Genomic DNA, 22,369 nt, shown 5'->3' with positions numbered 1-22,369 from the left:
TTCTATTCTCAGCTTTTTGCCATTAACCTGCTCTGTGAATTTTGGGCAATTCACTTCACCTTTCTGTTTCCACTCCTTTGTCGGTCTTGCATATTTAAACTGCAAGCTCTTTGGGGCGCAGGGAACACTCTCTTACTTTGTGTAGAGACAGCAGTTAGCACATGGGATCCCTGATCTTGACTGAGGCATCCTGGAATTACTGCAATACAAATGATAAGTAATGTTAATAACAACATTCTGAAATCCTCCATGCCATTTTACTCAGGCAACTCTCAATAAAATTTGTGGGAGTTTGCCTAAGGTTTGAGTATGCAAAGAACACAGGCTCTGCCCTCCAAACAGTAAGAGTAATCCATGGAAATAACATTCTCAAATGAGAATAAAGGAAATTTACCACTGCCAGTGAATTTCCTTATGAAAGGGCCATTACAAAATTAGAGTGTTGTTAAAAAATCAATTTTATCAAACCTATAATTGATAGAATTGTTTCCACCATGGCTTCAAATGTAAGTGACAACATTTTTGTTTGGATTTAAAAATCCCCCCAGCAATTTGCATCCTAAACACTGCACATTGTGGTGCCTGGATGAGAACCAGAAACTGACCTGAAAGCTAAAAATGTCTAGAAACAAACAATGGAAAAGACTAATTTGCTTTTCACTGACTAGTCTGAATAAAATGTTAAAATAAAATAAAGGTAAACAGGGGAAAGCACCAACTGGAAAAGGTGAGATTTGAAAGATTCTTTGTTTATAATAATCTGAACACAGCAGATGGGGCTGGCTTAAGCAATTAGGTGCCAGAGACATGAACTGCCAGACCTAGAGGTGATGGAGGTCTCAGCTCTGGCACACATTAAGCACTGGAATGCGGCTCTGGGTAACACAGGGAAGGACGCTTTTCTAAATATGAATTTTTCAATCTGTCCCTTTATGGTGCTGAATATAAACTCAGAATTAGCAACTGTCTCAATGGGCATTCCCACGCCCATCAGTGGCATGTCTTTTCTCGTACCTCTTGACCAGGCCTATATCTCCTCCAGCCCTGCTAATCTGAACAGGGAGGCTGACAAAGGAACCGGAGTGTGGCGTTCACTCACTGCCCTACTGAAAAGCGAACAAAATTCTCCCTCTCCATTTTCTAAAGGGGGAGGCCCCCCCGGAGCTGGGATCCTAACAGGCTCTCACTCCCGGGCCGGTACAGCCTCCTCCTCCAGCCAGCAGCTCTACCCCTTTAAATCGCCGCCAGTGCCGCAGCCCGTGCCGGAAGGACCCTGGAACTGCAGCTGGTGGTGGCTATTTATACCCGGGCTGGAGCAGGGGGGACCTGGACAGTGCGAGCGTGGGCAGGGACAGGCCGCGGCGCTCAGGGGGCGGGCGCCGGGATTTCATGTCTCCTTGAGGCGTCGGCTCGATTGTGCAGGGGCTGGGTTTGGGGGTGACCTGCAAAGGGGCGTTTCCTTCCTTCCTGCCATGGATGTAGCAAGGGCCTGAAGGTGCCTGCCTTGCCCGAGGCGCCCCAGGCGGCGGCCGCGCTAGCCCCGGGGATCGTGCCCGTAGGGACGCTGCCATGGCCACGGCGGTGTCCTCCACCCCGGGAGGCAGCGGGCGAGCTCTCGGGCGCTCGGCCGCGTTCTCCCCGCTCAGCCCGACCCGGCTCAGCCGGCTGCAGGAGAAAGAGGAGCTGCAGCAGCTCAATGACCGCTTGGCCGCCTACATCGACCGGGTGCGGGCCCTGGAGGCCGATAAAGCCACGCTGCAGCTGCGGCTGGCGGAGCAGGAGGAAGGGAGCAGCCGGGAGCTGGGCAACCTGCGGCTCCGCTACGAGACCGAGCTGGCCGATGCCCGCAAGGCGCTGGACTGCATCGCTATCGAGCGGGCCACGCTGCAGGTGGAGCTGGGCAAGCTCGGCGAGGAGCACCGGCAGCTGCACGCCAGGTTGGTGTCTCCTCCCTTCGCTCTGCGCTAGCCGGGCTGCGAGAGGCTGCTCTTCACGGCCTGGCCCCTGTCACATGGCAGGGGGAGTAGCCTCTGGCTCCAGCGGCTACTGTTAGCGCACCCCGCCCCCCCCTTCTGTGTCCTTGGCCCTCCCCCCCTTCCTCTCTTCCAATAGCTAAATGCCTCTCGAAATTCCCTGCTGGTCTCTGCTCCTGGCAGCTCGCAGGTTGGTGCGAGGTACTGGGATTTCCCGGGAACAGGTGCTTAGCACTCAGGGAGGGACAACCGAATCTGCTGTATCTAATAAAAGTATAGGGGGATCGCTCACCTGTACGAATGACAGGCCTCAGCTATGTTATGAGGGAGCCCGGCCTTAATGGGTTACCCGTGTAACCGACTCCTGTCCAGAGGTGCCTGTTAGGTTAAGAATCCTACCCTAATGTGGCCCTTACATACCGATATGTATTGCTAGGCTTTAGCTGTTGAGTAGCTCTCTAAAGTATTCCCATTCCAAACCTGTTCAGGAATAAAGGCAATGGGTGTTCCTAGACTGGAGCAAATGCTTTCTCTGCTTATCTACTTTCAGCAGCTTACAACTCTTGGACTTATGTCTTGCATACTTGGTTTTGGTTCAGAAGTTTAAGCTTCATAAAAACCTAATCTCTCATTTTGTGATTGGAGAGCAAGGAAAGGACTGATGCCAGTTCTGAATTTTTTCAACTACTTTTAGTGTTTTGATAACTCCACAGGCTTTGTTTATTGAACCTTGGACTTGGCTGATCTGTAATCCTGAGAACTGGTGCTTTTTACTTCAGAAATAGTGAGGCTTTAGAAATGACTGACTTTATGGCCTCTTGAAAATGGTAAAGGGCTTACTACATTGAGCAAAACATGTACTAGATCGAAGTCCTAATATTTAGAGGTGCTTATCTGTGTGCAATCTAACTGCAAGTGTCTCAGATGACTTGGAATAACTTTATCTTCCTGGGTGTCATGAACTTGATATACCCTTTAAATAGCTTAGAACTCTTATGGGGTGAACAGCATCCAACACTCTTCCTGCAAGCAATAACCATTAGTTGTTCAACTTGCCTTACTACAAAGTGTTTAGTACGCTTCTTTTAAAGTGTAAAGAAGTGAGATGCAAATGCATACTTAGATCTTTAGTGGTAACTAAAGAGCTAGTTGTAGGAAGGATGCTTGAAAAGAGTGACTGGCATAGTCACACCAGCTCATTCATAATCTCACCACAGCTGCAGGAGAAGGATCAGAATAGGAGTGAGGGCACAGGAAGAGAATACAAATAATAAACAGGAAGATACTTGGTCTAACTGATTTTAGAGATACAATTAACTCTGAATATACAAATATGATGCTTCCACTTCCATGTGTAGTTCAGTGAGGCAAAGTGGGGCCTCAAGTGAATCTTATGAATGTTTTGGATGTCCTCAGATCTTAGATACACATGTAAACCCCAATGTTAACTTTCTTTAGTAAGAAACAGGCTTTGAAGATACAGTACTGGTTTAAGATCTTTCAGTCAATCTGAGATCCATATCTCGGTTTGAGGACTGGAGGAAGAATAAAAACAACTGTACTGTGGGCTGGCACCCACTATTCCTAGTAGCCAACCACTAAGGCAGTCCTGCTAACTATGAAATAGTTTATACAGTTCTAAAAGCCAGCAGAGTCATTCAACAGCTATGTTAAGGAGTAATGTAGACTTAGATGGCAGGAATATGGCAGCACATCTCCACAAAGGGAAAATGTGTCTAATAAAACTCAAACCTGCAGAATAAGAATTCCATATGAATAGGAACAGATGACCTACAACGTCTGTCCTCTTAATCATAACTACAGAGTAAAGATGTATTTGAATTTTGTATCCATTAGCAGGGGAACCAATAATTGTCTTAACTTCTTGTATTAACAGCAATAATGCACAATTAAATTGTACTGTGGGATAGGGGAGAGGACAAACTCAGTGACCAATTGGAAACCCTGGCTTATAAATTCACAATTCATCCACTTTCCAGATTGTTGACTTCACCATGAGAAAATAAGGGATTGTTCCTTAAAATCTCAGCAAAGGACTGTCTGACAATCAGGAATGTCACTTTCCAGTATCAGTTCTAACAAATCTGTCTGTCATAGCTGTTTGAGGCCAGAAACATTATAGTGCCTTTGAATGAGTTCATGCTCTTCCCTAGCACCATCTATTGCTTGGAGAAAGCAGTGGGCATGCATACTTTCTAGTGCATACCTTCTTGGCCCACCAAACTTTCTGCTGTGTCCTGTTTTTCAACATAAAAATCATGTTACAAGAATCCTGTCCTGGATGCCAGGGTCCGAGCTCCCTCTGAGAATGAAGCGGAGGTGTGTGAGCCTGGCAGCCCATCTAGTCCTGAGGCAGAGGCCTACTGGCCATCCGATACCATTCTCCTGGCTCATCTCTCCCTCCACATTACCACATAACCTCACACTATTAAGCCCTATGCTCCAGGAGCCCAGTGACTGAGCATGCTCAGGGTTGTGCCCTACTCTGATCATAGCCAGGATGGTGGCCTTTTGGGGTCAAAACTCCTCCCTCTCATGGGTGGTGCCATTACAGGCTGCTGGCACTTGGATTAGTGGATGGCTCCAGAAGTGTTTCCTGGCAGAATGGAGCTGCTTTACCAGAGATTTGGCTAAAGTTTGAGGCAACAGTTAAACATCCCCAATGTTAGTGTCTGCCTGAGCCAAGTAAGATGCTAAGCACGTGCCTCGTGCGACACGTAACTGAACTAACAGCTCAGCTGACTGAAATTCCACTTCTGTCCCAGCATTACATGTTAAACCTGGGCTTGAAAAACTTGCCAGACGTGCTAGTCAGAGAAATACTTCACCTAGTCCAGAGGAAGATGTGAAAGTTCTGAGGGTCCTGTCTGAAGGTCAAAGGGACCATGCCCACTCTTACTCCCAGCTGGTGAGAAGATTGGCATTTCTACCACTGCTGCCCTTTCATAGGACTCAGGTTTTTTTTCCCCCTCTCTGGCTAGCAGATGTCAAATTTTAAAGATCTGTCTTCTAGCTACTCAAAAGGAGAATTGCTCTCACCCTCATCACAATCACTGCTACAAGAGCTGCTAGCTGCTGTCTGTTCAGAAAATACTCAAGGGGAGATAGTGAAATCTGTGACTACTTTAGATGAGTGGGTTGGGGTCAGTGCTACTGCAGTGGGCACTGTAAGCATGTACAGAATGAACTGGTGACTCGAATACAATGAAATAATACAGATCTTAATGTTTGCATGCTGGGTTTTGTCTTGTTTCATCTTTTTGGTGATGGTGGATAGCGAACTATACTCTGGTGCTACTCTTAACCATTTATAAATAGATAAGAAATGGCTGGCTGTGGTAGAAACTATAAAAATGTAAACAAGATGAAATATGTTGTTCCCTCCCTACCAGCAGTAAATTCTTATGAATGTAAAACTTTCACTTGCAGGAATTCTAAAAAAGAAGCTGACTTAAATGTGGCACAAGCTCACATAAGAGACCTTGATGCTCAGCTGAACTCCAAGGAGGCTGACTTAGCAACAGCTTTGAGTGGAAAAAGAAGTTTGGAGGGCGACCTTCAAGAGTTAAAGGATCAAGTAGTCACTGTAAGATAGATGTTGCATAGAATCTACATTATTTCATGGTTGGTGATAGCAGAAGTTCAATTATGACTTCCCACACTGGACTCTCTATTTTGCCTCTGTTGCTGTTTATAAACTTTTTGGAAAAATAAGATTAAAGTTTTAAAAACTCATGAAGTTCCTTGTACTTTAATAGGTAAGGATTGGGAGAGAAGGACTTGTGCTGGTCACCCATTTATGCTGACCAAAATATTGGATCGGGGAACCATGTTATGAGACTTGTAATCCTGCTTCATAACATGAGTTAATTACAAAGCCAGAAGGGCCATTGTGATCATCTAGTTTTCAATTCATATAATTGAATGATACTGTTTAGTCCTGTCCATGTAGCTGAGACTAAATTTTGCTCTTAACATGCTAGTTACAGCCTGTGTAACCTCCCCTGAAATGGCAGATACTAGTGAGGGGGAAAAATGTCTACATGTTCACTTGGATTGAAGGACCTTCTTACTGTATCTAAGTGTTTTTACCCTAACTTTAAGAGAAACCCTCTACCTATTTGATTAATGAATGTGTTTTTTTGGGGTGAAGAAGGGGTGGTTGTGAAAAGCTTTTTCTTACTGTAAAAATTCCCTGAAACATATTGCATTTTGGGTTTAGGATACTATTAGTTCAGTTTTGAGTTCTTTAGGGGTTGGAGAAGATTAATAGAATACTGCCGTTTGGGGTCTGTTGGATATGAGGTAAGTGTCTGTTTCACTAGGATGGCTTAAAATGCTGCCAAAAATGTAGATGTGTTGGCTTTAGTGTAAGAATTACACTTGCAGGATATAATTGAGTTTTAGAAGGGAGACTTATTTATAATAAATGCACACCATATATTTTCAGGCCTTTGGATTTTCATAATTCTCCTCTTAAATTGCGGCTTGGATCATTTAGTATTATGGAGGGAAAATGACAATAGTCATGTACAACTGATAATCCTAGCATACAGGGTTCCTTGGCTGGATAGGGTTCAAAAATAGTAGTTCTGCAACTTAGCTGGTCAGTGATTAATGAGGCTTCTGTATACTTGGTTTGTTAAGTAGCCTAATTCACTCTGGAGATCTGATCACTTTTGGAACAGGGCTGCTTTCTGCTCCATTAAGCTTTTTGGGGCAGGACTGCAAGTATCTTCCATGTGAAGAACACCAAACATATTCTGGACCTTAGATATATAAATTAATAGTGAACTAAATCAGAAAGGTTCCTTCCCTTAGTCAGTTGTCTGTAGGAGTAACCCTGAAATCTAATCTTTGGCTGTTATTAGTGTAAAAATGTCAGTTTTCTTGCATTCTGATTTACCACAAATATTTTCTTTCCTAGCTTAAGTTGGCATTGGAAGATTCCAAAAAGAATCTCCATGGAGAAATATTGAAGAGAGTGGACCTGGAAAACCAAATGAAAACTCTGCAAGAACAAATGACATTCCAGAAACGCCTTCATGAGGATGTATGTCTAAATTAATTTTAGCAAGGATTTCCTAGATGCCTATTGCCATTGCCCCTGGATACCCTTACAAAAGCAATATTAGAATGCACTTGATTCATAAAAAGCTAACCTTTATGACCCTCTGCCTGCCAGCAAAAGCCACCTAGGTGGGTAAACTCCAGGGATGTCCACAAATTTAGGTAACATCAGTATCTCATAATATACTTGAGCATGTTTCTCTCCTTCCCAGGGCTGGCTCCAGGCACCAGCATTCCAAGCTGGTGCTTGTGGCAGCAAACTGTAAGGGGCAGCAGTCCCTATTTTGCCCCCAAGCAGCATGCAGAATTGCCACCGCGAACGGCGGGGGTGTCCGTGTGCCCTTAGAGCGGCAGGCACATTTCCGTGGCGGCGGCGGCAATTCGGCAGCAGTTTCTGTGTTTAGCTGAAGCCAGGGCAGACAGCTAAACATAGAAATTGCTGCTACCATGGAAACGCACCTGCCCCTGCCATCCACGGCGGCAATTCAGTGTGCTGCTTGGGGCGGCAAAAACTGTAGAGCCAGCCCTGATCTTTCTACCTCACAGCTTCATTGAAATCCAGTAGTTAATATTGTATTAAACTTTTACAGGTTATTTACACTAGCATAAGTTGCTTTCTTAATACAGGGGTTGGGAGTATTTGTTACCTACTGGAGTATGAGATTTGGTGTACTTTAGGCTTTCTGCAAACACCTGGAAACCTTTACAATTTTGACTGTTAGATTTTTAGCTTTCTCTCAAATTACACCTGCTAAGATAACTACAGTGCTAATACTACTTGGATGTCTAATTTAAAAAACTACTAACAACTTCAGAGGGAGGGGAACACAAGTTCGTGTTTCTAAGTGATTTCCTTTTGTCTCTTTCATGGTGACCGCTGCATAACCAGGTTGTATATACTATAGGATTAATTAAATTTAGTCTCCATTCAGGTTTAGAATGGAACTTTTAGGATGACAATTTCAAAAATATCTAAGTGATTTAAGAGCCAAAATCCCATTGAATTTCAAATAAAGACAAGGGTGGGGGAAGGACACATTTCTGATTTCATTTAAAAAAAAAAAAGCTATTGTCTTTTCTAGGTAGATTGGTAATTAGGAAAATGTGCTGACCACATAATCCAACATTCAGGGAATACACTTTTAGCTACTGAGAACCCCATTGGAGATCTTTAAAACAAGACTAGAAAGTAATAGATTTACCATGGGGGAAAATAACCCAGCAGGGTCAGATGAACTTGATGACCTAATGGGCCTTTCCATCTCTAAATCCCCTGATTCAAAAACAAATGATCAAGTACTTGACAGTAAACATCCGCTTTAGTATTGCATGATTGACTTGCTACCCTGGTTCACTGTTAAAGCAGTTGCATAAGATCAGTTACTCATGCTAAATGGTGGTATTTCATTTCACCTTTAAGACGCATACTTTTTTCTCCTCTTCTAGGAGCTCAAGGAAACAAAAAGATTCCATGAGAGCAGGATAGCGGAAATAGAATCTGGCCGTCAGAGGGAATTTGAGAGCAAACTTTCAGATGCTCTGCAAGGACTCAGAAAGGAGCATGAAGAACAAATTCAGGAATACAAAGATGACTTGGAGCGCACATTCAGTGCCAAAGTGAGTTTTCAAAAGTTGCAAATCAAATGAACAAGCTGTCATGCTTTCTGCATCTTCATATGATAAGAAAGCATTTGACCCTTCCTTAAACTAGCCAACTAATGTATTGGACCCTGAGTATGGTCCATCTGCTTCAAGTAGTACAGACCCATTAATTGAAGACTTGGTGTTCTTCAGTAGGAGCCTCTATCCTGAATCACTTAATCTCTGAACACTCTAAGGGCTGGTCTACGCTACAGGGGGAAATCTATCTTAGACACACAACTTCAGCTACACGAATAACGTAGCTGAAGTCGAAGTATCTAAGATCGAATTACTCACCGTCCTCACGGCGCGGGATCAATGTCCATGGCTCCCCCTGTCGATTCCACAACTCCGTTCGGGTTGGTGGAGTTCCAGAATTGATATAAGCACGTTTGGGGATTGATATATCGTGTCTCATCTAGACACGCTATATCGATCCCTGAGCAATCGATTGCTACCCACCGATACGGCGGGTAGTGAAGATGTAGCCTAAGATTTGCCAGTTGAATTTGCTTTCTGCTGTCACTTCACTGTCCTATAAAATTGGTCGATATGCATAAATATATACTGCATGGTATCAGAGGGGTAGCGGTGTTAGTCTGGATCTGTAAAAACCAACAGTCCTGTGACACCTTATAGACTAACAGAAGTATTGGAGCATAAGCTTTCAAATTTGTCATGCGTCTGACAAAGTGAGTCTTCATCCATGAAAGCTTATGCTCCAATACTTCTGTTAGTATATATTTATAAAAAGCGATAGAGAGGCCTGTGGTACCTTATAGACTATCTTCCATAACAAGAGTAGTTTATGTGAATTATAAAACTTTATACATCCCATCAGCAAACTTCAATCTTGGTTCTGATGTGCTTATTAAAATATCTAAACTTTCTGCGTAGATGTTATATGCATAGGGCCAGGTCAATCACACCAAAGCTAATGTGCTATAACTAAGCAGATTTTAGTCTATTGCCAATATCATGACCTTAATTTCTAGGAAACATGGTACTAAGCTTGAAACTGCATACCAGTTACAGCAGAATTAATTATTCCTCTAACGGAAGTGTGCACACATGTAATGAAGGTGAATTAACTTAATCTACCAGTTTTGGTAACGGATGTAATTGCAACCCTCCTACTAGGACAGGATTACAAAAATACCTTGATACGAATCCCCCAACCCAGAATTGAGTCCAGTTATAAAAGGTAATGTCACTGAAACACCAGAGACTCCAGATTTTTCACCTGTGACTGAAATTGGAATCTAGTCCAAGAATTTTGTTAATGGAGACACTTCTAGTATTACAAGCCCTCTGTACTGTCTGCGGAGACATGTGCTTGTACTTTTCTGAGTGGATTCCTTGATCTGTTTTTTCCTTTACTTCCTTCCTGTTTGTCTATTTAGTCTTCAACTCACTAACATTACCTTTTACCCTGCTCTATTAACTCCTTTGACCTGATTGTTCTCTCTTCTCAGTAGGGGTCCTGCTGCTGTTACAGCATTTATTGCCTCTAGCTTTTTTTCCCCTTTCTTAAAGGAACATCACCTCAAACTCAGCTATGACTAGTTAGATTCCTGACTACACTGTTAAACATGGCTCTGCCGTGGCTATGCCAGTGGTACCAGCATTGGTGTGAAAGAGCATTGGATTACTGACACTCAAAGAAACGTATCTAGCATCCTGTACTGTCCCAAGGCAGCTTCTTACCCCATTAGCCATGATGCCACTAGTGAACTAGAGTTTTTTCTCTAGTGGCTTCATTTCTGTGCCTTTGACAAGTCTGTAACAAGAAATATTCACTAGTTTAGGTAGTGGTGGAGAGCTGGATTAGGGTTATGTGGTGATGAATTATGTCCTGGTAAATTTCCACTGAAAGCAAATTAAGATACTCTACATCTTCATACATATGCAACTAAATCTGTACGTATAAATCATTTGGTAGCCCTTTTTACTAAAACAAAAGGTCACCAGAGACCTAATCAGTTGTTAACAACTCTTGGTCATAGATGGAGAATGCTCAACTTTCTGCCGCAAAAAATAGCGACTTTGCCAATGCTGCTCGTGAGGAGCTGATGGAAACAAAGATGAGAGTTGACACTCTGACATCCCAGCTTAATCATTATCAAAGCCAGGTACCATTCTTCAGTGAGATTGGATTTTTTTTTCTTGGTGACATTTGTATTTTCTGGACATTATCTGCTTTTTTTCCCCCTCCCCAAAATTGCTCTTGACTGAGCTCTATTTTTAGCATCTATTATTCAAAATACTCATTGATAACTAAATCTATTAATTAAATCTAAGAACTGTGCATTGGAGAACAGAATAAGAGAATTACAGGAGACCCTGGATTATGACCGTGAGATGCATCGAAGACATATGGCTGAAAAAGATAAAGAGATGGCACAAACGCGGCGGCAGATGCAAGCACAGTTGGAAGAATATGAGCATCTACTAGATGTGAAACTGGCTCTAGATCTGGAAATAAATGCCTACAGAAAGATGCTGGAGGGAGAAGAACAGAGGTAGGATACAATATTGAGCAATGCAAGAAGACTTTCTTCCTCCAACATACCTTCATTCTATAAGTCTATGTACTGAGTGGGAGGGGAGAAATCTGAAGTTGATCTTGTTCCCAGTTGGCTGCTGAGAGAACTCATCAGACTACTGGCTTTGGTATGTAAAATACTGAAGATGGGCTTTATACTGTAGTATATGCAATCTTTTAAATGAGAAATGCATGGATTGAAACTTCATGTACCCTGAAACAGCAATTAGTGAAATTAGGAAGTGACAAAATGAAGCCTTTGGCTGCCAAACTTTCCTATAGACCTTATAGTAACATTAAGCCTCAATGCTTTTTCAAGTTGGTTGGCTGTCTAACCACTTACTATAGGGGGTTTGTTCATGGAGATCTTAATTCCTGCTGTGTCCATAAGGGAAAAATTAATGCAACAGCTGAGGGACAGTGGGGAAAGGAGGTGGAAATTCCATAGCTTGCTCTGAACTCTTCTTGCAAAAATTTGAAAAGCAGGCTATAAACTTTAACAAATTGTTCACTGGGAGACTCCTTGCCATAAAATAAAATATCACACAAGACTACAACTAAGCTGGTGTGGGCAGAGGGGAAGCTACACTAGGTCTGGGCACAATGGGGTTGGCACAACTTGCATACCTAACATGGTCACTTGGCTCTTTTTAGGTTAAAACTGTCATCTAGTCCATCTTCCCAAAGTGTTGCAACCCAGGCAACAACCAGCCATGGGCGTCGCTTCCTGCATGGAAAAAAGAGAAAACTAAAAGAATCCAAAAAGGGAGAGCACAGTGTCAGCTTTAAAATTGTTCAGCATGCATCATGTTCAGGAAATGTGTCTATAGAAGAAATTGACACAGAAGGGAATTTTGTCAAGCTTAAAAACAACTCGGACGAGGTACTCCTTCCCTGCTTTTTAATGGCTGATAGCCCATCAAACTTCAACCACCTTTTTTCCCATACACACAACCAATATTGGCACATTAAACTAAGTGGTGCCATCTAGCCCAGTATCATAAGGCTCAGTTTATTCAGCATGTTGCTTTTCCAGTGATTTTTCTTCTCTTGAGCCTCAAGAACCAGTTTAATATACCCATCTCCATATTCAAGAAATGGTCAATAGCAGCTGTTGCTGGTTAGAGAAGCCACAAGACCGTTTGTGGGAAACCAAGACCACTTTATTGAAAGCTATAGGTATGTCTGTGGATGCAGAAAGACCATCAGTCCAGTTTAATCAAGGATAAAAGCATATAAGATGCTTAGTGTGTCAGATAATACCAATAGCTGTTTAGAACCCTTGTAGCTTATTATTTTAGCTGTGGCAGGGCTCCTACTCTGCAACCAATTAATCAGATAGCTTTTACCCAGTCTGTCCAGCCATCTACAAATATCTAACTGCTTGGTGTATGTGGGAGGAGGGGTTTCTGCTTACTCAATTAACTGTTTCTGTGTCTGGCACAAGCCACAGTCAAGATTGGTATCCTTGTATTCTTCAACTGGCATGTTAAGAACTTGCCAAGTACCCTACTAAATTAAGTAGTCTGAAGTAGGTTCTCCCAACCCTGAGCAGTTAGTGGTTAGCTGTCAAAGGCTGGACAACATCCACACTCTGTCACTCTTATGTTCTAAACATGACTTGCTGAACCAGGGCAGAAGAATGCCTCTGGGTAGACTGCTTTTAGTAGCCCAAGCTGCCCACAATCCCTGCTTCACTAGTGCTGGGAGTTAATTGAGTTTTGTGGGGGATTCAGAGCAGAATACCCAGGAGAAGACACTGGTCAGACAGGCCAAGAAACTTTTTTCAACTTCTGACTGCTACAAACTCCTTGTGACTCTAAATGGAATGGGTAGTACTTCTACTGCTGCTCTGATCGAGGAAAATTCAGGGGCATAAGATTTCTAATATCAGGGAATGTGTTTGTTGTGCCAAGACCCATAGCCTCTGTGCAAACACCCTACCCATGAGATCTTGGCTCCTGAAGAAGGTACAATAATGCCATTAGACTCCCTTCCCGGGCAGGCTTTCTACTTCCTTTGGGATGGGATATTGTGTATAAGAATGTCTTAAACAGAGAAATTGTCAGATTTAAAGAGATGATTCTCCAAATAAGTGTTTTGGTCCTGTTCCCCAACACTGCAGAACCCTAGACCCTAACAGGGACCAGAGGGAAATGCTGCATTACAAGGGTAGCTTTTGCTCTAAAGCAGAGGGTGTGACCTGATGAGTTCTTAAAATGGCAACTGGACTATCAAAACTCTTCAATTCAAATGTGTCTGAACTTGTAACACTGCAGCCAAACAATCCTATATGAACAATGGTAGGTCTCATTCCGCTGTAAAATGACAGCTGTAGAATAGGATAGAGATTAGTTTCTCACGCCATACATCTTAGTATCCATTCTTACCTTAGAATGGTTCTAAAGTTCTCTTCCAAAATGTCTGGAATCCCCTCTCTACCTTATTGACCGGGACTGCTAAAGAGCACTCTTCTGAACTAACGAGTAACTTGAAAGTGAGAAGTGGAGTCTTAGTATGGAAAGTTGAAAATTAAAAATTGGATGTTATGAAACATCACAAATCAGTCAGCCTAACCCTAGCTGAGACTACATGTAGACTGAAATGGTATGAAGAAGCCTGACAGAGGTGGCATCCTTCAGCCTAAATAGTTTATGGCCATTCTTCATTGGAGAAGATGATCCGGTTTGACTTTCAAAACCACTATCCTGGAGTAATGTTTCCAAACACTCTTAAACCAAAAGAAAAAGTGCTATTAACGCCTGTTGCCCTGAATTAAAAGCTGCTTATTGGCTATCCTGAGTGCTTCTAGTGAATGGTGAGGCTCAGACAAACCTATATAGTTACTAATACATACTACTTAGTCACTGATCACTGTTTTGGGAACTCTTATGGGATCAACCACTGCTGCCAGACTCTTCAGTGCTAACATGGAACATAGTGTTAAACTAAGTTTATACTTTTAAGAATGGCCCTGTACCTTTCAAACCAGAATGTAGGAAACGTAAAATGATGACCGCACGTAGGTGTGATTTCTGTAGGATGTCCATCTAGTTATAACTTCATATCCTCTTGTAATGGTATCTTGCCTTTGCAACTGCAGGATCAATCACTAACTGGATGGGTACTAAGACGACGGCTTGGAAGCTTGTCTGAAATAACATACAAATTCCCTGCTCAGTTTGTCCTTCAGGCAGGCCAAGTAGTTACGGTAAGTAACTTAACACTGCCCTGCCAATCTGACTTGCCAAGCAAGAACTTCTATTTGACTTTAAAAGTCAGATTTGGGTTTTTTAATTACCATCATGTAAAGAAGGCAAGTATACTTAATGCCTGTGCTGGGAAACTCTTTTCCCCTGACAATTTGGCAAGACTGAGATGGCCTGACTGGTAAACTTCAGTGCATCTCTTGGAATGGAGTGACTTAGCACCATCTTAATAGCTGAGGCCTGATCCCAATCTTAGAGTGACCTCACTTGCAATTGTTGAAGTGGGGCATATTCTGAGCCTAAGAGGTTTAGTTTTCTTCATTTACAAGCTAAGAATGGGCCAGTGGGGAATGGGATGGGGGAACACAGGGCCACCCGGGGGGCGGCGTTGTTTAACCGCCCCTCACTCCGCCAGCTGCGCGAACGACATCGGGTGACACCTGCTGCCGAGCTGGGGCACTTATGTCATATGTTGAGTGGGCTATTCTGAGCCTAAGCAGGTTTAGTTTACTTCATATACAAGCATAAGTGGGACAGTGGGATGGGATGGGGGAAACAGGGACCGGGGGGGGGGGGGTGGGCAATTGGCCATAGGGACCCCCTGGTCAAAGACCTGCTCCTGGTCTTTGCTGGCAGGGGGCCCTTCCGTTCCAGGATGGCCGCCAAAGACCCAGCTGCACTTCAGCAGCGGATCCTGCTGCGGGGGTAATTCGGCGGTGGGGGAGCCCCGCCACAGGTCTTTGGGGCACTTCAGCAGCAGGTCCCAGAGTGGAAGGGCCCCCCCACCACCGAAGCAGAAGGGGCCCCCCGCTGCCAAAGACCCCAGGCCCCTGGAATCCTCTTGGCAGCCCTGGGGGAACATAAATGCTGTGCAGCCCACTTTCTAAGCTGTGCAATTCTTCCTGTCACCTTCTCACAACTGATTAATACAGCAAGGGCTGTGGAGGCTAATAGACTGGAGTGGCAGTTCTAGAGCTGCTCCATGGCCTAGAAAGGGGCTGTTCAATCCAAGCCATCTCCTAGCACCTTGCAGGGCAATTGAAGTAGTGCAGGCCGCTTGCCTGGTAGTGAACTTGAACCTGTATATTGCTCTACTAAGTGGTCTGGTTTGTTTTGGGAGGAAGGGGGATTTTTGTTTTTTGCAAAAAACTGTTAGTGCTGGTGGTTCAGCTGCTCTAGTGGTAGCAATGTTGAGCCCATGCTGCCCCCAGCGTGTTAAACATAATATTGGTTAAACCTACTCTAAGCAAGTGCGGTACTTAAGCCTGATTACATCTTTCAGACTCTGTTCAGAACAGATCTTTCTGCTCAGTAGAAAACCTGTGCAATTATACTAGCATGGATAAGGCACTATTGAACATTAAACAGACTTGCCAGCACTAGATAAATGACCTCAAAAGTCTGTTGGCTTAGTGGGACAAAATGGTTGGCCAGGAACAAGAACTCTACATTCAGAGGGTATAGTAGGTAGAGCCTCCCATTAGCAGCTCTTCCTGCTGCACTTCTTCCATGCCACCACCCTAGTAGGTAGACAGTGTTCCACCAACTCCAAAGGAAATTCATGGGATCTGCCCTAGTTTATTACTTAGACCTGTTTCTGAGCACCTCACAGCCGTGTTTCTCCTAGACCAGGTGTGTCTAGTGTTTTTACATGGGGGCTATGACACTTACTCAAAACTGAATTTGGCCTTTAATTTTCCAACACCAGTCTGCTGACCTTAAAATGAAGGGTGTTTTTAAAGCTCATCAGTTAAGTGTGTGTGTCTCTCTCTCTAGATCTGGGGTGCTGATGCTGGTGTAAACCAGAGTCCTAGTGATCTGGTGTGGAAATCCCAGCGGTCTTGGGGAACTGGGGATAACATTGGTGTTACACTCGTCAATGCTGATGGAGAGGTTAGTTGAACCTTTTCTAGTCTTAAGCTTGTTTGCTCTTAAGCAAATTGTTTTAATTTTGAGGGGGGGGACACAACTTATTGCAGGAGACTGCAGAACGGAAGGTCATACATGTATCCAGAGGAGAAGAAGGTGGTGAACTGGAAGAGGAGTTTGATGAAGAAGAAATAACAGGGAGCGAAATGGAGTTTCATCGTCGGGTAAGAATCTTTCTGCATTCAAAACATAGTAGCAACAGAAGTAATCAATGACTTTCTTTTGTAGTAAACAGTTCTAAAAACATGCCCCAAAGTCTTGCCCGTGGCCTACAACTCTTTCCATTTTTCTCCCTGATGTCAGACCAAAAGAAGAAAAAAGAAATGTTGTTTGGTGTCATGATTGTGTTTCCTGTGAGCATCACAAAATAGGTGAGACCAGAGTGAGCATCATGCTTGTTTCAGAGTGCACATTGTGCTTGTTTTCTTGCAGAAATGTTTGCTTCATCAGTAGTGCTGAAATCTCTTGCCTCTCTGTAGTCCCGGCATGGCTTTGCATGTGAGCTGAAATCAGTGATTCACATATCCGATTTGTTGCTGTAGTTAGAGGTTCATATTTTAATTAACATTCTGACCAGTAAAAGATTAACTGAAACTACAACTAGCAGAGCCTTTTTACTGTTTGTTCATGCCCAGCAACAAATTCACCTGCTAAATGTAGTATAAGGCAGGAATGATGACAAAATACTTATACTAATATTGTGCATATAGCTTATTGCAGCTAGAAATCTTGTGTACTGTAACCTAGTTAAATCTTTTGTTTGTCCAATTGTGGACACAACAGAAGAAGGATGGGGAGTGACTTCCTTCATTTGGAATATCAGATTTCAGTGTGTTCTTGCTATTGTTTCATAATAGCAACTTCAGATCTGGACTGTAGATGTGAAATATTTCCACTGACATGTACTAAAAGCCCTTGGATACATTTTCATAAGTGCCTGGGGCTCCTAAGGCTGTTATTCATGGGTGCTTTTGAAACTTATCCACTGCATATAGATATCTACTTGCAGCTTATTCCCCACCTCCCACTAGTGTCTCTTCCCTTGCATTTACTTTCCAGGTCAGATCAGAAAACAGATGCAGGTCATACATTCAAGTAAGCCCACTTGAAGCCAGAACATGCTTTGGCTATTTAACTTACCTAGTGTCTGGTTTTTGTTTGGGGGGGGGAGGGGGGCACACTTTCTGGATCAGTGTCATCTGAAAGACCTACCACACACCCTCCAAATGGGGCTTGAGTTGCAGATTACAAAACTCCTAGTGATAAAGATTAATTGGTGTATTCGATTTGTGTTGGTCACCTAAATCACTTAAAACTGAATTCTAAATTAAAGTTTGGTGCCAAGACTTTCTTATTGCATTTATTCAGTTGTGAAGACTTCACTTCCGCAGTCACCAAACAACTTCCAGTGTTCGGACTCCAATATGACTTCCGAGTTTGGCTGGAACAGTTATGCAAGCCAGTAGACTACTCTAAGTGCTGCTTTATACTAACTGAGGAATTACCTAGGTATCCCTCCCAACTTCAGAGCTCTTACCTTCCCCAAAAAACAGTCAAACATTAGAATAAAATTGGTCTTTGGAGTTGCACCTTCTACTACAGAGATCTAGTATAGAGCCCTGACTTCTGCAGCCTTGGGTCTTAAAGGTATCTACAATCTCTCACATCCTAGAAATGTGGCTATACTTAAGCAGTTCTTGCTCCAAGTCACACATACAAAGGATACAGGAGATGCCACTTAGAATGAACCAATTGTCCCTCTTGTTCAGTATACATCCAGGTGCTTTAGAAGGGAAAATACCAGGAATCTAGCAAACTACAGTACTAGGCTCTTGGAAGGATAACTTCTTCCTGATGTTAGTTGGTGACAACCTTACAGTGCAGAACTAAGGTACAGAACTTTCTGAAATGTTGCTATAGATCAGGGATTCTAAACTTTAAAAACCTGTACCCCTAATCTCTTAACGTGGAACTCCCCAAACACACAAATGTAGAATCTACTTTAAATAAATCAGACCTTTTGATCCTGCTGCCTAACTGCATAGGCTAGGCAACCTTTAAATGTATCAATACCCTGAGATCTTTGTGCGTATCAGAGAGCTAGTGGGCCTTATGACCCCCATGCACCAAGTCACATCACTCACTGCACTTTGGCCCTCTATCATGGAGAGGTGGCTGAGCCCAACTTCAGTGAGTGGCATTGCAGGACCCATGAATGAGTAGGAAGGCTCATTGTGTCCCTCATCCTCCAGTTGAGAACTGCTGGTGTAGATAATGACCTGTATGTCTACACAAACTGGACACTGGCTAGTTTGAAGAGCATGTTCTGCTCATAAGTGTTTGGAAGCTGTGGTTTTAAGAACAAATTGATATTGAATCATTGTTCTCTTAAGACAGTTCTATTACTTGGTAAAGTTGTTAATCAGCTTGAGTCCAAAACGTCATGTTAACTTTCATGTTGGCTTGTGGTGTCATGTAGGTGAGCTCCTGAATAGAAAGTGGAGACACATTTTGCCATTCCTTAAAGGAATGCAAATAGGAGTGCAATTCTACACTCCTAAGATATTTTGGAAGATGCCACTTCAACTTCGTATTAAACATTATGAAGTCTGACAAACTAGATTGAGACAGGTTGCTTAATTAGTCTAAAATTAAACTAAAATGACTCCTTATCCCACTGACACTGTCCTAGCAGGATCACCAAATGGGATAAAACTCCAGGGATATGCAAGGACTCACTATCTTTCAGCTGTTTTTTGCTATGTGAACTTGCAAGTTCATGCCCATCCACAATTCTCTGAACTCATGCTGGGTTGGAAAATTAAAAAAAAAAATTAACAAAATAGAAACTCTGTGAAAACATGTTCTCATTTTTCAGTCCAGCTCTAGATGTTAAACTCTAGCTCCATTCTTTAATTGAGCACCCCATACTCAACCCTGAGCCTGACAGCTTTGTTTTCATTAGCCTCACTTCAGGCTGAGGAAGCAAAACTAACCCACTCTGTCTGCTACCATCAGTTTTGAATTAGTACATTTCTTGGGGCTCATCTTAATATATCACTGAACAACTTATTGCTATAGTCAGCCTTGTGGGCAAGATGGCTCTGCGTAAGCTCTTAAATGGGGTTGAAATTCAAATACAGCACATACTAAATAGGACTTTTTTTTATAATCCTGTGTTAAAATACCAACATCCACCTTTGCTGTCAGACTAAAACTTTGAAGGCACTATTGACAGATTGTAATAAGAATGTCTAGCTAAACTATTTTGCTTCTGTCAACAAAACATGGTTTAACTAGCAAGACTCCATACTGAGAGCCATATAGTCCTACAGTATTACAAGAGGGAAAAGCCAGAAGAGTAGTGAAGAGATGTAAGAATTCCTCATGTGTTGTGCAGGTGAAAACATACAAGATGCCTTGTTAAACTACAGCACAACTTTTTCCTATTGCTTCTGCCCTATGCTATTTTAGTTATCTTAAAGCATGATTTTTGCATGTATGTAAGACAAGCTTTGAATTTATTAAATTGTCTTGCTTGCTTTGAGCAGTTGGCAGTTCAGAAGCCATGTCCTATTATGGCTTAAGCTTTCCTTTAATGCAGAAATTTAACCTTCAAATTTGTTCTCTAGAATAAACCACATGGGAATTGGTTAGAAGGTAAATAATTAACCCCTAATCATGCACTCCTCTCCATTCTCTCATTAACCTTGATTACAATAGGGATGCTAAATTGTGCGTACCCAGTAGTTCATCATGCTTAACCTATTTAATTTCTCTTTATAGTGTCTCCAGCAAAATGAAGATCCTAGCTGTTCTGTCATGTAACTAAGCCAAGGTAGTGACTACCAAGAACCACTCCTTAAACCAGAGTGACCCTTCAGACTGCATGAATTTTTCAGCAGCTTCTGGAACACATGAATCTTGGATTCCCCCCATCAGATGTGTTTTGAGAGAGCATCCTCCAGAATGTGAAACTTCCTACTTGTTGATATTGGGCCCTGCCTTCAATGAAACTAGATCAAAGTGAACATTTCCTTTTCCAAGTCTCTTGCCATGATAAATAGAATTGTGATTTATTCATCCACGACTACTTGCCCAAAATTTTACAATAACTTCCTGCTAAGCATGTCTCATCCTAGCCAGGGACGGGTAAATCTCACAAATTTAATGGCTTCAGCTTTCTGAACTGATTAATTCAAAATATTTTCTCCAAAGCAGACTTAAGAACTGGTTTCAAGCCTGACTGAAATTTAAGTGGACCAAATACTGCCTCAGCTTATACCTTGTGCAGCTTCACTGAATTGAAAGTCAGAGCAAATTATCCTTTTTCAAACACCCCAGGACTCATTTTATGTTTGGAGTTTGATACTAAAGTTCCCTTGATTGGTCTAAGCTGATCGATAGAATAATCTACTGGTGTAAAGTTTTAAAATGAGCAAGCTATTTGTAAAACATGTATTTTTAACTTGTAGTTAAATCAACCATTAGGCTGTTTCTATAGCCTAGTACCTGTTAACCTCAAAATGGCTATTTATTAAACTGTGTAAAGTATTAAACTTTGAGGTGAGTAGCTTTGTACCATAAATGTGAACTAAAGTCTGCCAACATAGCACTACTGTGGCTAAAAACTGCTTACTTGGCAAAACATTAATGGGGACAGAACTAAATTGAACAGTTTTGGTATAGCTAGAGATCACACACTCCAATGATTGCTAAGTCTTGATACCTTTTTAAGAAAGTTCCAGTGTTAAACATCTGAAATAAGGACGTGCAGTTTACACTGTCACTTCTGTATTCATAGTTGAGGTAAGGCTAACTTCTATTTTGTCAAATAGCTAGATATGTTCCCTATTAGAGCACTGAGTTCAAGTGGATTAATATACAGCATTGTAACAACCTGCAGCTAAAATGTCTAGCACGCAGCGGGGTTGGTCATGGGTAGCCACTCTAGTTAGCCACTGTAGCTTTATTTTTTGTTTACCTAGTGACTATACTGAAAAGTGGGAAATAGCCCAGCAAGGGTCCCTAGTTAAACAACACAAGTCTGCTTCCTTGCTAAAAAGGTAGCTGATGATGCAGCCCCATCTGAGCACTGGAGCAGCTTTCAGAATTCTTTGTTGCCTTGCCCAAAGTCTCTACTGTATAGTATGTCTGAATTTTAAGATCTGTCCCATGTTAGGACCATGCTTTTTTAGAGTGCTTTAGAATTCTCTTCAGTTAAACTGATCTAAAAACATAGCATTTTAAGACACTGGACACCTAAATGGTGAGTGAATTTGGCCTTTCATATTTTAGCAGACTGAAATCCTTCATTTTGTTGCACCTTGTCACTTTAGAAGAACTTAAAATAAGCTCTGTTTATGATCTTGCTGTGTTTATAATCTTGGGCTGTTCAACTGATTTTTACTATTAAAGATATATTTTCCATGTACATATCACTCTTGGACTTTAATGTTTAAACATATGCTCGCTTTGCTAGACAGATTTAGTTAACATCTGTATTGTTTGTAAATTCTAAGTGTAGCTAAAACACACACCTAAAGAGCTAAGAGTCTCTCCTTTCCCTTAAGCAGGCAGATGCTTTCAATAATAGACTAATCTGCTTTAGAAACTATTGCACACTATTCATAGTACAGTTTCTGAATAAAGCTGAAATTGCAATGAACCTACTGTACAAAGAAACTTGATTTTTTACATACCAAATAGTAATACTAGTTACTAGTATACTATGCTAGAGGTATGAGAGGATGAAATGCTGGAAAAGTTTAATTAGAGAAGCTGCAACAGTTTGATTCAAACTGCTAGTAATTTCACTTTCAAATAGCCAGTCTTCTAGAAGGATGTAAACAGCACTATAAATTAAACCACCCCAGTTTTTTTCACTCTTAGGCTAATACAGCCCAGTCAGCAGTGCTTAAATATAAATTACATAAAAACAGCCATACTGCATCAGACCAAAGGTCCATCTAGCCCAGTAT

The 22,369-nt window shown here is 42.2% G+C and overlaps 1 protein-coding gene across 3 annotated transcripts; it reads left to right on the top strand.

The window, feature by feature from the left end:
* The first annotated feature begins 773 nt into the window (after nucleotides 1-773).
* LOC116830943 (lamin-B3-like) lies at nucleotides 774-20,907 on the top strand. Of its 3 annotated transcripts, XM_032790647.2 has the most exons (12): nucleotides 774-1,937; nucleotides 5,424-5,580; nucleotides 6,922-7,047; nucleotides 8,511-8,681; nucleotides 10,712-10,837; nucleotides 11,007-11,227; nucleotides 11,905-12,133; nucleotides 14,354-14,461; nucleotides 16,236-16,352; nucleotides 16,439-16,552; nucleotides 16,692-16,759; nucleotides 20,175-20,907. In XM_032790647.2, exons 1-11 carry the CDS (start codon nucleotides 1,570-1,572, stop codon nucleotides 16,728-16,730), a joined length of 1,776 nt encoding a protein of 591 aa, XP_032646538.1. In that variant the 5' UTR covers nucleotides 774-1,569; the 3' UTR covers nucleotides 16,731-16,759; nucleotides 20,175-20,907. The 3 variants fall into 3 exon arrangements, with proteins under 3 accessions (XP_032646538.1, XP_032646536.1, XP_074925759.1); XM_032790645.2 differs by lacking the exon at nucleotides 16,692-16,759; XM_075069658.1 differs by lacking the exon at nucleotides 20,175-20,907 and having other exon boundaries at nucleotides 16,692-17,268.
* The last annotated feature ends 1,462 nt before the right edge of the window (nucleotides 20,908-22,369 follow it).

The sequence above is a fragment of the Chelonoidis abingdonii genome, chromosome 9, assembly GCF_003597395.2.
Source record: "Chelonoidis abingdonii isolate Lonesome George chromosome 9, CheloAbing_2.0, whole genome shotgun sequence".
NCBI classification, from domain to species: Eukaryota; Metazoa; Chordata; order Testudines; family Testudinidae; genus Chelonoidis; species Chelonoidis abingdonii.
Note: the sequence above shows the minus strand (reverse complement) of the source record. Positions and strands in the feature narration are given on the sequence as shown.